Source organism: Tachypleus tridentatus, chromosome 8, assembly GCF_004210375.1.
Source record: "Tachypleus tridentatus isolate NWPU-2018 chromosome 8, ASM421037v1, whole genome shotgun sequence".
NCBI classification, from domain to species: domain Eukaryota; kingdom Metazoa; phylum Arthropoda; class Merostomata; order Xiphosura; family Limulidae; genus Tachypleus; species Tachypleus tridentatus.
This window is the reverse complement of record NC_134832.1, coordinates 118,949,672-118,963,730: the sequence shown is the minus strand read 5'-3', so window position 1 is coordinate 118,963,730 and position 14,059 is coordinate 118,949,672. Positions and strand designations below refer to the sequence as shown.

Genomic DNA, 14,059 nt, shown 5'->3' with positions numbered 1-14,059 from the left:
ATTATAAAATGCTTTCTTTTCTTCCAGACATTTAACAAAGAGGAAACTCCACAAGATGATGGTAAGTAGTCTCATGCTTCAAGAGACATTTGTCAAATATTTATGTGTAGTGATTAATAAAGCACTATTACCAACTTATATGCAAGTTTGCTGTAATCAAACTGACCATTATTTGAAAAAGGTGGTTCACAACAATCAACATGCTTGAATTATCACATTCTCAGAGTGCATAATTTAATGTATGTGGTACACATTCCACAAAGGTTGAGTACGTAAAAGTAAGATAATTTTGGAGCCTCACTACACCGTTACTGTCCACGTCACTACGTCTGTACATGCATTATCTGACATTTGTGCATATTGGCAATACCTCATTACAAAAGCTTTTGTCGTAAGGTTGTCATGTTCAAAGAACACCAGTCCTACCTGTCTGCTTTCAATAATTTATCGAGTGTACGAAGACAGCGGCTTCCCACTACCTGTTTCAACAGTCCAACTGCACAGGAATCCACAGGTGGTGAATATGACTACTTGAATGGTATGTTTTCTTATGGAATAGCATGACTGAACATTTCATTCACCATCTACTTGAAGTATGCGACAGTTGAACGGAAATATGTCATAGAAGCAATTTGTGTGCAAGTGACTTATGTCACTTTTTCCAGATGGAGATTCTTTTCATTATGTTGCTCTTACCGGGGGTACGTGGATACTTTTTACCATTGACGTTTGTTCATAGATTCTCACCTGTAACATAATGCTACACTTTTCTTATCACGACTGGTGTAATTTTGTCACAAGTCTCTTTCAAGATGGTCCTGGTTCCCAAAGTCAATCCACATTCCTTTGTTTTCTAATGGCATTAAATACTGAAATATTTCCTCAATGTAAAATCTAAATCTTGATTTCAACATATCTTTATTACTCTAATGTATTAAAAGAGATATCAAATGTTCTTCCCAGAAGAGGTCAATGTTTTGGTGGCACCACACTACTTAGAAACGCCAAACAATGTCAAATGTAATTTTCATACATGCTTTTCTACCGCTAATTTATACCGTAGTTTCTCAAGTGACTCGCTTATTCAAAATCATATTAAAATAACGCACTAAACATTTTATTTCACTACAGTTACTAAATATGCTACACTATATCTGTATATTCAATGCAACCGGTAAACTCTAGCAACTAACTCCCTCTTCTTCATGCATGGAAGTATCTTTTGTTCTGAAATAAAAAAATGAATATTGAACTTTACAAGCGCTTATCGGGCCCGGCATGGCCAGGTGGTTAAGTCACTCGACTCGTAATCTGAGGGTCGCGGGTTCGAATCCTCGTCACACCAAATGTGCTCGCCCTTTCAGCCGTGGGGGCATTATAATGTAACGGCCAATGCCACTATTCGTTAGTAAAATAATAGCCCAAGAGTTGGCGATAGGTGGCGATGACTAGCTGCTTTTCTTTGAGTCTTTCACTGCAAAATTAGGGACGGCTAACGCAGATAGCCCTCGAGTAGCTTTGCGCGAAATTCAAAACAAACCAAACACTTATCATAGTCACATAAAAGTTAAAGATGTTTTTAAAAATATAGACTGTCATTTTGCTAAAACTTGTCCTTAATTTTTTTATCTTTTTGTTACTAACAGATGACAGCTATGTATCCCATGTGAAACATCTTTTCCGGATTAAAAGGCATCTTCAAAAACAAGAATTGCTAACTTATAAAGATGATAAAACAAGAAACTTCATTGAGTTGAGAAGACCTTTTACACCAATCTCTCACGTTAAACCTGGATTTGATCCATTACAATATCTACAGTTATCATTAGAAAACAGTAACATGAGAAGGATGGAACCATTCGTTTGGAGTATTGTGATGTCAGAGTGTTCAGCTCCTTGCGGTGGAGGCAAGTTTTAAATTTAGTATCAATTACCACTACTAAACAGTTTAATAAGCTTCTAAAATGTTGTAATATTCATATTTAATTACAGTTAAAATATTTTTATTTGTGCTTTTACAGACTTATTTTTATTTATTTATTTATTGGTTATTCGTATTGCAATGTCTGAGGCACCTTCAAAGGTTTTGGTACATAGTGCGAAAAGTGTAATTTAATGTATGACGCCAGTGTGATAAGCAAGTATCCTATCTCCCACCCTTATACACTGTATGATTTATTTGTAAAATTTTAAGTTTTAAAAAAGTTTCAGATTTTCATCATCCATCTTTTAAGTCTACTCTTTCGCGGTATATCTTGTTCTATCTTGTGTATAGAAGGCTGCTTTATAATTATCACCACATTTTTGAGCTATAGGGCTTCAATTTTTTTGTTGATCAACTATAAGTAAATTCATAAATTATGAATGTATTTTGACGTTTTCAAATAGATTGTTGTGATCTTGAAAAACATTAAGATTTGTTGTGGAAGCCTCATCTCTGTCCTCTGTACTATTTGGTTTGCTGGTCATACGTGTTTGTTCATTAATTTCCCAGTTTTATTTAAATAGTTTCTTCCACTTACCTACAATTTAATATGGTTAACCATTCATTTTACTTAATTTCACTTTGCAACGTAATGGTTCTACTATTAAAAGATGAACTCATTTTCTACGTTTGTTTATCAGGAAATGAAGTGTTTTATTTTTGATTTCTTGTGTCTCATTCTATCAATGATAAATTTATATTTCAACAAACTATGTTGTTGTTGTGAAGATAAAGGAACTTTAAGTTACCACAACTGTAGGCATTAATGCATTCTTGCATTTTCAAGTGTTTATATATTTTCTATACATATAGCCAATTTTGTTAGTTTTCTGAAATTCATCTCTTCACAGATCTTTAACTTGCTGAATTCTAGAAGGTTGAGATCATATTTAATTTATTCTAAAAAAGTTGTGAGGTTATTGATAGCAGTATAAACTGGCAACTGTTGTTTTGGGCATTTCACCCAACCAGAGTTTTAGGTTATTAATGTAAACAGGACAGTTTTTAAAGTATGTAGATGAATCACATTAGTATTCTAAATATTATTGGTATCTTAAACTGTTTAGGTATTTTTCTTTATCAGGTCTGTTATAACTCAGTATGATTTTATAACCACTTATTGTTACTACTGGAAACTGTAAATATGAGGGTTTTACTATAAATACATATACGTATGTAGGACATTTTGCAATTAACTGAAGGAGAGAGAGAGAGAGAGAAACAATAATCATTTATATTGTAGTTATTATTTATGAAAGAGTAGCTATTTTCAGTTACCAATTTTTTGCTTCTCCTGTGTGAGTAACTTTATGTAAGGTGCCATGTATTTCATATTTCCAGGAACCAGGAAAAATTTGGAAATTTGATGAAATATCAAAAACTCTATATTTGATGTGTTGTAGGTTGTTTTCAAAACATATCACTGGATTAAAGGTGAAAACCCCATATCAAAGTACACCTACATGGTCCCTAGGAATAGAGATAGTGGTTATATCATGCACATCTTTATGTTAAATGAGGGAATAATGACAGAAGTATCTATTATTATATGAAAAAATATGTATATTTGTTCTCAGGTGTCCAGCAAATAACACTTGAGTGTCACAAAGGTCATCTGAAAGTTGAAGATGAATTCTGTAATTCAGGCAGTCACCCAAGAAACAGCTTATTACGTCCTTGTAACACACATCCATGTACAGGAAGGTAGTTCAGTTCCATACAACTGTAGTTACTTGTGATATGATAATATAACTATGCTCAAAAAAAGTTATGTGACTAATACATCACTTACAATTTTTATATCTTAAATGGTTAATCCTGAAACATTATTTGTTTAATTTATTAAGCTACTCATGTATTGACTGCATGTAATTAGTGATGGTTGTCTCATACTTGCACTAAGAATGGTAAGATATTTTATTTATGGTCATGAGTTCTTATTTTCTTTAAAATGGTTGTTAACCAAATTCCTTAGTTACAAAGATTCTTTCTAGTTTTTTTATTTGTTTTCTTGACCTCTCAACTTAGAATAAGATTCTTACCTGATTGGAAATGCAAAGACAAGAAAGTTTTGTTCTTGTTTTGTTGAATTATTGTATTTTTCTGTACTATTTTTGTGAACTGCACATCCAGTTACATAAGTGCTTTGATGGTATAATGAGTGAGATTTCACTTTATGTTACTTTATTATAACTGGTGTTAAAGTTGCCTGTTGTTAATCAAGTAAATTTCATAATAGAATGTCACAGATAAGAAATTACCTTGAAAAGTAAAGTGATTTCACATAACACATAAAGTGCTTATCTTCAATGGTGAAAGCAGAATGAGATTCACAATGAAAAGATAATTTAAAGCTTTGTTTTTTATTAAGCTGGCAGATTGGTGAATGGGGTCCATGCTCAGCAACCTGTGGATTAGTCATGAGGTCAAGGGTTGTTCTATGTGTTAAACAAGTAATGGACAAAGTTCTGGCCATTGTTGAGAACATATTTTGTCCTTTACCAGTTCCAGCCGATGTGGAAAAGTGCAAGTTTCTACACTGTTAATCTAACAATTAAATCAACTGGAACTCTGTGAGTATTGTTTATTTTACTTTCATTGTTGAGTAACACATGTGAGATAGAACAGTGGTTCCCACTCTGTGGTATGTGTACTCCTTTGGGTATGTGAGAACCTTTGAATAATATTAGAAAATAAATAGACCTTATATCTAAAAATTGGAAGGCACTCTTGATGAGTCACAAATGTATTTCAGTGGCCAGGACTCAGTGGTCATGTATTGTTGACTCACCTTTGAATTATCTAGTTTACCTTTTTATTGATATAAACCATAGTTAAGTTTTTTAACAAATTATATGCCTCAGAGATATGTTACGAGCTGAAAGCTCTGATTATTGGAAACCATTTTGTTAGGGCAGTGAAGTTTAACTCTGAGAAAAAAACACTGTGGTTGTCAATTCCATTGTTTTCATTGCACTATTTTGTAACTAATTATCCTCTACTTTATGCAAGACAGTGCAAAAATTTGGTTTTAAAACAGATAGATATAAGCATAATGAAGTCTGAACTTTCAACACCTATTTAAAGTAAGTTAATGTGCGATGACATTTAAAAAGTGTACAATAATAAAGATGTTCAAAGAAATATTGCTTTCATAATTTTTACACCTAGTGATTTTTATGAAGTAGTTATATATACATAAGTTGTTTTTTTTTCCATTAGATTACACCAAAGAACAAAATTCAATATTTATTATGTAAGTTAAAATTTACAATGGAAACAAGTTAGTTAATGAGAGACAGAAATCTACTACAATAATATTTTAGGAACCATTTGTATATACAAGTAATTTAATACTGCTTGTTAACGTGAAGGAAAGAAAAAGTGTTTTTGGGAATTCTTTTATTACTAAACCAGTATGAACTCAAAAATAAAACAGAAACCTAGATTATTTACAAATTTTTAATATTGTAAATTCAAAAATATTGCAACCATGCTGAAGATAAAAAATATGAAAACTTCAAATATTCTGAGATATGGATTTTTTTTTTAACAGATATTGGACACAAAAAAAGAGGGCGATATTGTCTTTCTGGCTGATGAACTTGTGTTTGGGAATTAGTCTGCAGTTCATATGAGGTTGTAATTAGACAGCAAGTAATTTTGTTGGTTTTTTTTCAGTGAAGACAGTAGAGCACAAAATCAAAAAATATGGTCTTCAGTTTCTTTAGTGGGTACTACTGGTCACTGGGAACATTTATTTATTTCTTATCTGTAACATATGTTATCTGCAAGTGTATTTATTTTGTAAAGTGGTATAAGATCCATTTTGAGGATAAAAAAAAATCACAAAGAAAAAAATACCAAAGCACTGCACTAGAACAAAAAAGAAGAAAAACACAAACTTGTTGTAAAGGGCTTTTTCGTCAATATACTGTACACATGGTAATAAAGGTAATTTCATGACAACCTCATTCAAGCTGTCACTAATGTAGTACTCAATATTCAGTATGATCAACAGTCAGCTAATAAAGTTTTTACTGACCAAATAATGTGTACGGACTTTTTATCACATAAAATTCCCACGTACAAACTACATTTCCTAGAATTCAATTATTGTACAGTATATATTACGTTAAGTCTAATATAACTAATATTAACTTCCAGTCAGAGCAAGCTACCTACTTTAAACCAAAACTAGAAAATCAATCTAGTGATGAGTATTATATAACTAATTAAATTACTTTTCTCACTTTCCTACTTATAAATTTTTGAATGTGTTGTTTCACAAGTTGGATACCCTTATTTTTGTAGGCATCTATTATTATGATAAAGCTTTTGGTTTTTGTTTATATTAGTATCAAAACATTTATGAGGAGGTAGGCTGAATTCAGTTCATACATAAAGTTCCCAAGGAACATATAAATGTGTTTGGCCCTTATAATGCTCTTAAAGTCAGATTTCAGTAAAACAGTTTAAAAATATGAGTTTTTCATTATTGTATTAATAATTATACTTCTATTAAATTTATCCTTTCATCTGGAAATTTCTCATTTAATGTAGCCTATAAAACTGAAAACACCTGGATGGTTAATTATTTCCCTGAAAGGAGGCCAAAGCCTGTCTGGAGAGGTCTTCTGTTTTAACAACCCACTTTGCTATACAGTGGTGTGTTGTCTATCAGTCAGTCAGTAGATACTAAAATAACATCACATAAAAGACATTTAACATTGCAATTTTTACTGTCATGATGCCAGTACAATGTGCGCATACAATTAATCACAAGTAAAACTATGCACTCTGTAGGCTACAATTTAGCATGACATGAACTTCAAAAACAATAATTAAAAATAATCATTTCTCTTAATTTTTGTTTTATTTACTTTCAAAACAGAAATCTTTCAGGGACCCTGCAGAAGTTCATCCAGTATACACACACACACACACACACATACATGCATTTGTAAAAGTTGCAAGAAAAATATTAAGTTTAAATGAAGGATAATTAAGTAGGTGCATTGCAACAATGAAATACCTTTGGTCTTAAGTTAATATTATAAAACAATAAGCATATAATGAATTTTTTTTACATGATCTTATAATGTTAAGCTAACAAGATGTAATTTATACTGCTGTATATGTCTGAACATTAAACAACAATCTACATAATGTTTTCTTGTTTTTTGTTTAACCTTTTCTGTGAATAAAGATTTGAGGAATTTTTATTTTTTTGTTTAAGTTATCTCTGAAAGTTCACTTTAAGATACTTTGCCATTCTGTGGTTCAGCGGTTATCTTTAAAGCTTTGAATTCTGAAGAAAAGTTAAACCTAATAGTGTTAGGTTTGATTCTTCTTAAATGCCTTATGTTAGTAACATATAAACGAGGGTGCCTGAAACAATCTAGATAATTCAAGTTACCTGAACTTTCGTATTTAAACTACTAGCTTTTGTTATTTTTTGGGTTTTTATTGAAATACAAAACGTTTAAAGGTAAACGTATCAGTAAACTTCTGTGCTGAAAAATGTGCTCAATTAAGTCATGTAGCACTTCCATAGAGCAGTGGTTCTCAAACTTTGTTGTCGTCAGACCACCCAGGCCCGGCATGGCCAGGTGGGTTAAGGCATTTGGCTTGTAATTTGAGGGTCGTGGGTTCGAATCCCCGTCGCACCAAACATGCTCGCCCTTTCAGCCGTGGGGGCGTTATAATGTGATAGTCAATCCCATTATTCGTTGATAAAAGAGTAGCCCAACAATTGGCGGTGGGTGGTGATGACTAGCTGTCTTCCCTCTAGTCTTACACTGCTAAATTAGGGACGGCTAGCGCAGATAGCCCTCGTGTAGCTTTGCGCGACATTCCAAAACAAACAAAGAAACAATAAGACCACCTACCGGTCCTACTTCACCCACTTTCACTTGCCACAGCATGATAATAATAAAAATAAAATAAAAGTCATCTTACTTAACAGGAACAGTTTTCTCGGTCGTGGTGTTGCTCATCGGTGATTTAGATTTTGACTAACCTAAAGAAAATACTTTCGGGCATATTTTAAATATAATAAAATTAATATAGACATTTGGTTAACTAATAACAGTTTGCGCAAGTCTTGTGAAATGCAGGTACAAAAGAGGCTCTTTATTTTATATATATGCCGTTTTTCTAAGAATATGTTTTTAATAAAAAATGTTCATGAGTGGCATTTCTTCTCCAACTAGTACTATTTGCTAATTTTTCAATATAAATTAATATTATGTATTCACATCAGTGGACTCCCTCCCCCAGTGGTTCAGCGAAAAGCTCTGAGACTTATAACGCTAAAAATTAGGTTGCAATATCAATGGTGGGCACAGCATAGATATTCAGTTTTTCAGCTTTGTGCTTAATTTACAACAAACAAGCCCCCAAGCGGCATAGCGGAATGTCTGCGGACTTACACTGCTAGAAACTGTTTCGATATTTGTGGTGGGAAGGGTACAGATAGCTCATTGTCTAGCTTTGTGCTTAACTACAAACTACCAGCAAGTAACAAGAAACAAACAAAAAATACATCCATAGTATAAAACTAAACATTTAGGCCCGTATACAGAATGTTTGAAAGGAAGTTCTGATTTGTGAGATTATAACTCAACACGTATTGTGCGAAGCACAATCAACACACAAAACATACCAATGCTAGGGAGATTTGGGGGCATGCGATTATTTTAAGCAAAAAAGAACCACAGAAAAAGTAGAATACGCAGGAAACGTTAAGTACCATAAGCAGCTGCACAATAACTATATAAACAGTAATTACATTTAAAAAAATTGCAGGAATAGAAATGATCAATTGAAAATTTACACTCTTCCAACTTTTTATCTTTGCGATTCACAGACAATGTTCTATAGTCAGTCATATGATGGCAATAGGTGGCGCTGGAGTAAAAACACTGACAACAACAGTAATAACAAAGCATATTATTTCTGTTTTCCTTCCTTTTGAAGGTAATTATCATTCAGGTTTACACACTATTTTGTTATGCTTTCCGTGCGCTACAGTGGCTAATCAGATGTCTGTTATATTGTTCTACATATAATTTCCGAAGGTCATTGTCAGTCACTCAGGATGAGACATCCTTTTAGCCTTTAGGGTGGACAATGAAATGTTTGTTTCATTGTCCTTCCTCCCCTTTCTAAAGGGCCATTGCCATTTAGAGTTAGACACTCTTCTGTATAATGATGAGGCACTTACTGCAACCTAGCTTTCACTAAGTCCTAACACAGTGTTTGACTATGTTATTTCTCCGTCGTGACAATAGTCATAATTATTTATAATCATAATTACTCATAAAATGTCTTCAGGTAGTAGTCATTTTTCAAGGGGTTTTTTGAAATGAATAACAGTTCTGTTGAACGATGGCTGATAAATTATTTTTACATCTTCGTAAAGTAACACAATGCTGCATTGTTTGCATTCTGGCTTAGACTGCCTTCTAAAGGTATCTTATAATATTTACGTTTTTTTCAGTTTCAAGGTTACTGCATGTATAGACATTTCGCCCACTTTTTGCTGATTTGTTTTTGTTTCGCCTTTCTGGTTCGTTTATCACATGGCATGATGGGTTCTTCCTTCAGCATCTGCAGCTATTTTCTGGTTTTGGGGACTGTCGAACAGAGTTCCATCTTTCAATATACATTTTTGAGATTTCATAGCACAGTTTTTTTGAATTCTGAAACCATTTTTTTCAAGTGTGCTAGACGTTGTCTCCAAACAATACATACTGTTTTAGTTTTGTTCTATTTCTCTTAAAATTGTGCGTTAAGTTGTTCAAGTTCACTAAGATTCTTAAAGTATCTGTTCAGTTAAACGTGGAAGTAATATGGAACACACTTTGCTATTCTCACAAGTTCTGTCTTTCACTTAACAGAACAATCTAGGTTTCTTAATTCTCACCACTGCTTGTTCTCAGTTCGAGTATTATGCCTTTATACATACCTCTGTTTATTTCTCTTGGCTGACGAATGGTGACCCAGCATGGTTAAGTGGTTAGGGCGCTCGACTCGTAATCTGAGAGTCGCGGGATCAAATCTCTGTCACGCCAAACAACATGCTCGCCCATTCAGTTGTGGGAGCGTTATAATGTAATGGTCAATCCCGCTGTTCGTTGGTAAAAGAGTAGCCAAAGAGTTGGCGGTAGGTGGAGATGACTAGCTGTTTTCGTTCTAGTCTTACACTGTTAAGTTAGGAATGGCTATCGCAGATAGCCCTTGTATACCTTTGTTGCAAAATTCAAAACAAACAAACAAAATGACTTAGGGTTAAGAACGTTTTCATGTCATATATTTCTTCCCCACTTGAGAAGTGTCCTGTCTCGTGTTAATTCTCAAAGCTCTCAGTCTCTTTAATGTGACTATTTTACAGACTTTTCAGACACTATAAATACCGTTCATTGAAAGCAATAACAACTCACTTTAATATATTTTTCACGAAAATTAAATTTTAATATTATTTATTTTTGTAAAATATATTTCCGTCAATCTTCCACATGTGTAAGGATGAAGCTTTAATCAGTAACAGTTGAATAAATAACCTATTATATAGAGAAAAGGAAGGTACTTCCTTCTGGTGGTAAATAAAACCATGACTATCAGAAACAATTGAGAATGAAGGAAATCATCATCACCCACAAATATTAACGTAATATAAATAACAAAAGAAAGAATTATAAAGGTACAACACCTCAGTGACGGGAGTCACTGAATAAGTCAGGAATAGGGGGAACTGATGTGAAAGGAAGTACATGCAAGTAAATTAAATAAAAGTAAACTTCGAAAACTTATTTGAACTTAAGATATAGTTGGAATTGATATAACGGCAAGTGAGCAATAATATAACTTCTTTAAATTATATATTTCATATAAAAAAATCTTATACTATTTATTTTTGTTATAATTGGTTGATAAACAAGTTATGGAAAAAGGTAAATAATTTTATTTCAGAAAATCAAAATACAAGTGAAGCCAGTGTAACTGACATATGAAATAATAACTTGAAACTTCACCTTCCGTTCAAATACCTAATACTATGCAATGGCATTGTAAAGAAAACAAAAATTACAAAAATCAAATAAATTTACATGAATGGCATCCATTCAAATTCTGCATTGTGTTAATATTGATTTGTATAGCAACAAAGAAGACTTGCCAAAAATTATTGTCAGCTTTAAAGCTAATTTCAATTTATATATTGTAACATACAAAATTATAGCTGAAGAGAAACAGCAAAGCTGAGAAGATCAAAACTCAGTGGAACGTTTCGAAATAAATCCCGTGTGATGAAACAGTTTTAAAAAGCTTAAAGCCAATTTGTATTACGTGTCATTCTTGTACACTTTCACTCTAGATCTATGGGCCAAATTCTTCATTTCACCTCTATTCAAGGTGTGGTAAGTAGTAATAAAAATATTAATTTTACAGATATAGATATTTAAAAAACACAAAAAACTTTTTCATATGAATCATCATGAACCGGTATCGTGGTTCATAACAGGGTTCGCCCAGGAATTTCACGAAAATTCTAATAGAACACACGGGCAACAAACATCTTTAACCTGTTCCGTGCTGTAGACGAGATAACTCGTCCAAGCCGATCGGTAACTAGTGCCGCGGACGAGTTAATTCGTTCTCAGTAATACTTAACTTCAACGCTAGATGTAAGCACCATACATGCATTTGACCTACTTACATATTGTTTCACTTTCGATCCAAAATGGCGTCACGAAAAAGGTTACAAAATGAAGAAACATTAGAGTTGTATTTTGAACTTGGTTCGGAGTTGCCGTAGCAGCTGAAATACTTGGCAGTTAACAGGTTAAAAGCAGACTTATTCTTGAGTCGACACTCAGGACCTACTTCTCAGTTGCTAAGCTGCTAAAACATTGCTAATACTTAAAGAAAATGTTAATTTTCCAACTGTTTGACAAAATTCAACAATTTGTTCTTTATATTATTATTATTATCATGTTTCACAAGCCTACAGAGAAAATGGCTATGAATATTTTATTCAAACCTGGGCAGATCACATTTTGTGGGCATGCTAAGGCCTACATGTTCGTATATTCTTTGATGTTTTTTTCAGTTTTTTCAATACATGTTTTAGGATATATGCTTACGTTTTCCATGGTTCTTTCACTGGGACGAGGAAATTACATAGTGCCTTGCCAGATTTGAAGACTAATTTATACCAAGTTTCATACAGATTGTCTAGAGTATAACTGAGATCCTACACAAGAGAATAAAATATTGCTGCGATTGGTTTACCAGTGTGTTATTGAAGATTTTTCTGAAAGTACAAACGAGCTTTCTGTAGACTTCATTCTATAGATCTGGAAGTACAAACGAGCTTTCTGTAAACTTCATTCTATAGGTGTGGAAGTACAAACGAGCTTTCTATAAACTTCATTCTATAGATGTGGAAGTACAAACGAGCTTTCTGTAAACTTCATTCTATAGGTGTGGAAGTACAAACGAGCTTTCTATAAACTTCATTCTAGAGATGTGGTAAAGTTTTTGCACCTTCAGAAACCATATTTTTTCTTCTAACTATGAAGTGAGCCAACCAATATTTCGTTTTGCAAGTTGTAATTACTTTTGAGCGCTTATTACGTAAGTGTTCTCACGTTTAATACCTTGATGATTTACGTTACTAAGTAGAGTTATCTTAATGCGCTTTATAATTTTATAAAATATTTTAAACAGGAATGTAAATAAAAGTTGAGTTAGGAGTGGAAACTGAATAAAGCTCGATAAAACTAGCACTTACTCAAGTTGGGGGGAGGAAAGACAAACTTGAAAGGATGTTGTTTTGTATTTAAGTACAAAGAACTGTGCTCCACCTGTTACGGGTATCGAAACCCGGTTTGTAGCAGTATACGTCTGCAGACATTCCACTGCGTCACTGGGAGGTAACGTAAAAGGAGCTATAGGATGAAGGAGTAACTATAAGATATTACAGAGTAATTAACCCTGAAGCGATGGCCATCATCAATTGATAATGCTGCCTACAACATTCCCGCTGTTTAGGGGTTAAAGTTGAAGTTGCTAGTAAGTTATAGAAGGCAGAAAGAAGCAACAATAAGATAAATAATAATTACAAAATTTGAAATTATTTGACTTTAGAAGTTTCTGTAGTGTAGCATCATACTGTTATGGAAATTGTGCTTATATGATACTGGAAAAAAAAACTTTTATCACGCTATAAACAACTTCACGTTCGCCTCTTTATTCTGTGTGCGTGTATATTTGCAATAGAGGTCACGACTTTCCCGTTATTGAGAACTTTATTTTTTCCACACTCAGAGTTCAGATATAAAGCACGAATAAGTTACACGCGGGTCTAATGCACTGTCGCCATCTATATAAATATAATAATAATGTCTGTTGTATGTTCATGTAAATACTTCACGTTCTATGCATAGATCGTTTAAATTAGCATATAGGTCAATAAGTTCACACAAATTTTCAAGTTTTGCATTTTGCAGCTTTTGTGAGTGTTTTTGTGGTTTTTTTTACCACTACTTCGCCCCTGTTTATGAATCTTAATTTGGAATGAAAGTTTGTTGGGTTCACACACAAATTTACGGTTTCACATTGTGTTTTGCTGTTTTTATAGGCTTTTTATAATTATATAAGGAAACACCTTTTTAAATCCTGAGATAATCTTTCACTAATCGTGGATTTATGTAATTTAGGTCCAAGATACGGGTACCACAGTTAGTAACAATGTTTTCCTGTTGTTGAAGTCTATCCTATTTATGGCCAAAATCTCTCTCTAAATAAAACGTGGCTTTATCCACGTGGGCATATTTACAATAAAACCAATAAAGATAAAATAGATCGCACTTAAAACTTTTCTATTTTGGTAAGAAACGTCAATCCGTTACGGTGTGTAATCATGACGTAATATATAGTATCATTTCATAATATTCAAAATGTGTTATTTTTTTAAAATAAAAGCTATATGTCTTAAATTTTGTTACTGGACAGTTGGTGTACATGTTTTTATGTATGATGACATTAATATATAATAATAAAATCTTG

General features: G+C 32.9%; 1 protein-coding gene across 2 annotated transcripts in view; it reads left to right on the top strand.

The window, feature by feature from the left end:
• Nucleotides 1-7,121, top strand: part of LOC143223329 (A disintegrin and metalloproteinase with thrombospondin motifs 16-like) — a 57,054-nt gene extending 49,933 nt beyond the window's left edge. For both annotated transcript variants that reach the window (XM_076451186.1, XM_076451187.1), the window contains 5 exons: nucleotides 28-61; nucleotides 1,647-1,907; nucleotides 3,562-3,688; nucleotides 4,356-4,557; nucleotides 5,541-7,121. In XM_076451186.1, coding sequence (XP_076307301.1) covers nucleotides 28-61; nucleotides 1,647-1,907; nucleotides 3,562-3,688; nucleotides 4,356-4,530 — 597 coding nt within the window. In that variant the 3' untranslated portion in view covers nucleotides 4,531-4,557; nucleotides 5,541-7,121. The remainder of the gene's footprint in view (nucleotides 1-27; nucleotides 62-1,646; nucleotides 1,908-3,561; nucleotides 3,689-4,355; nucleotides 4,558-5,540) is intronic.
• The last annotated feature ends 6,938 nt before the right edge of the window (nucleotides 7,122-14,059 follow it).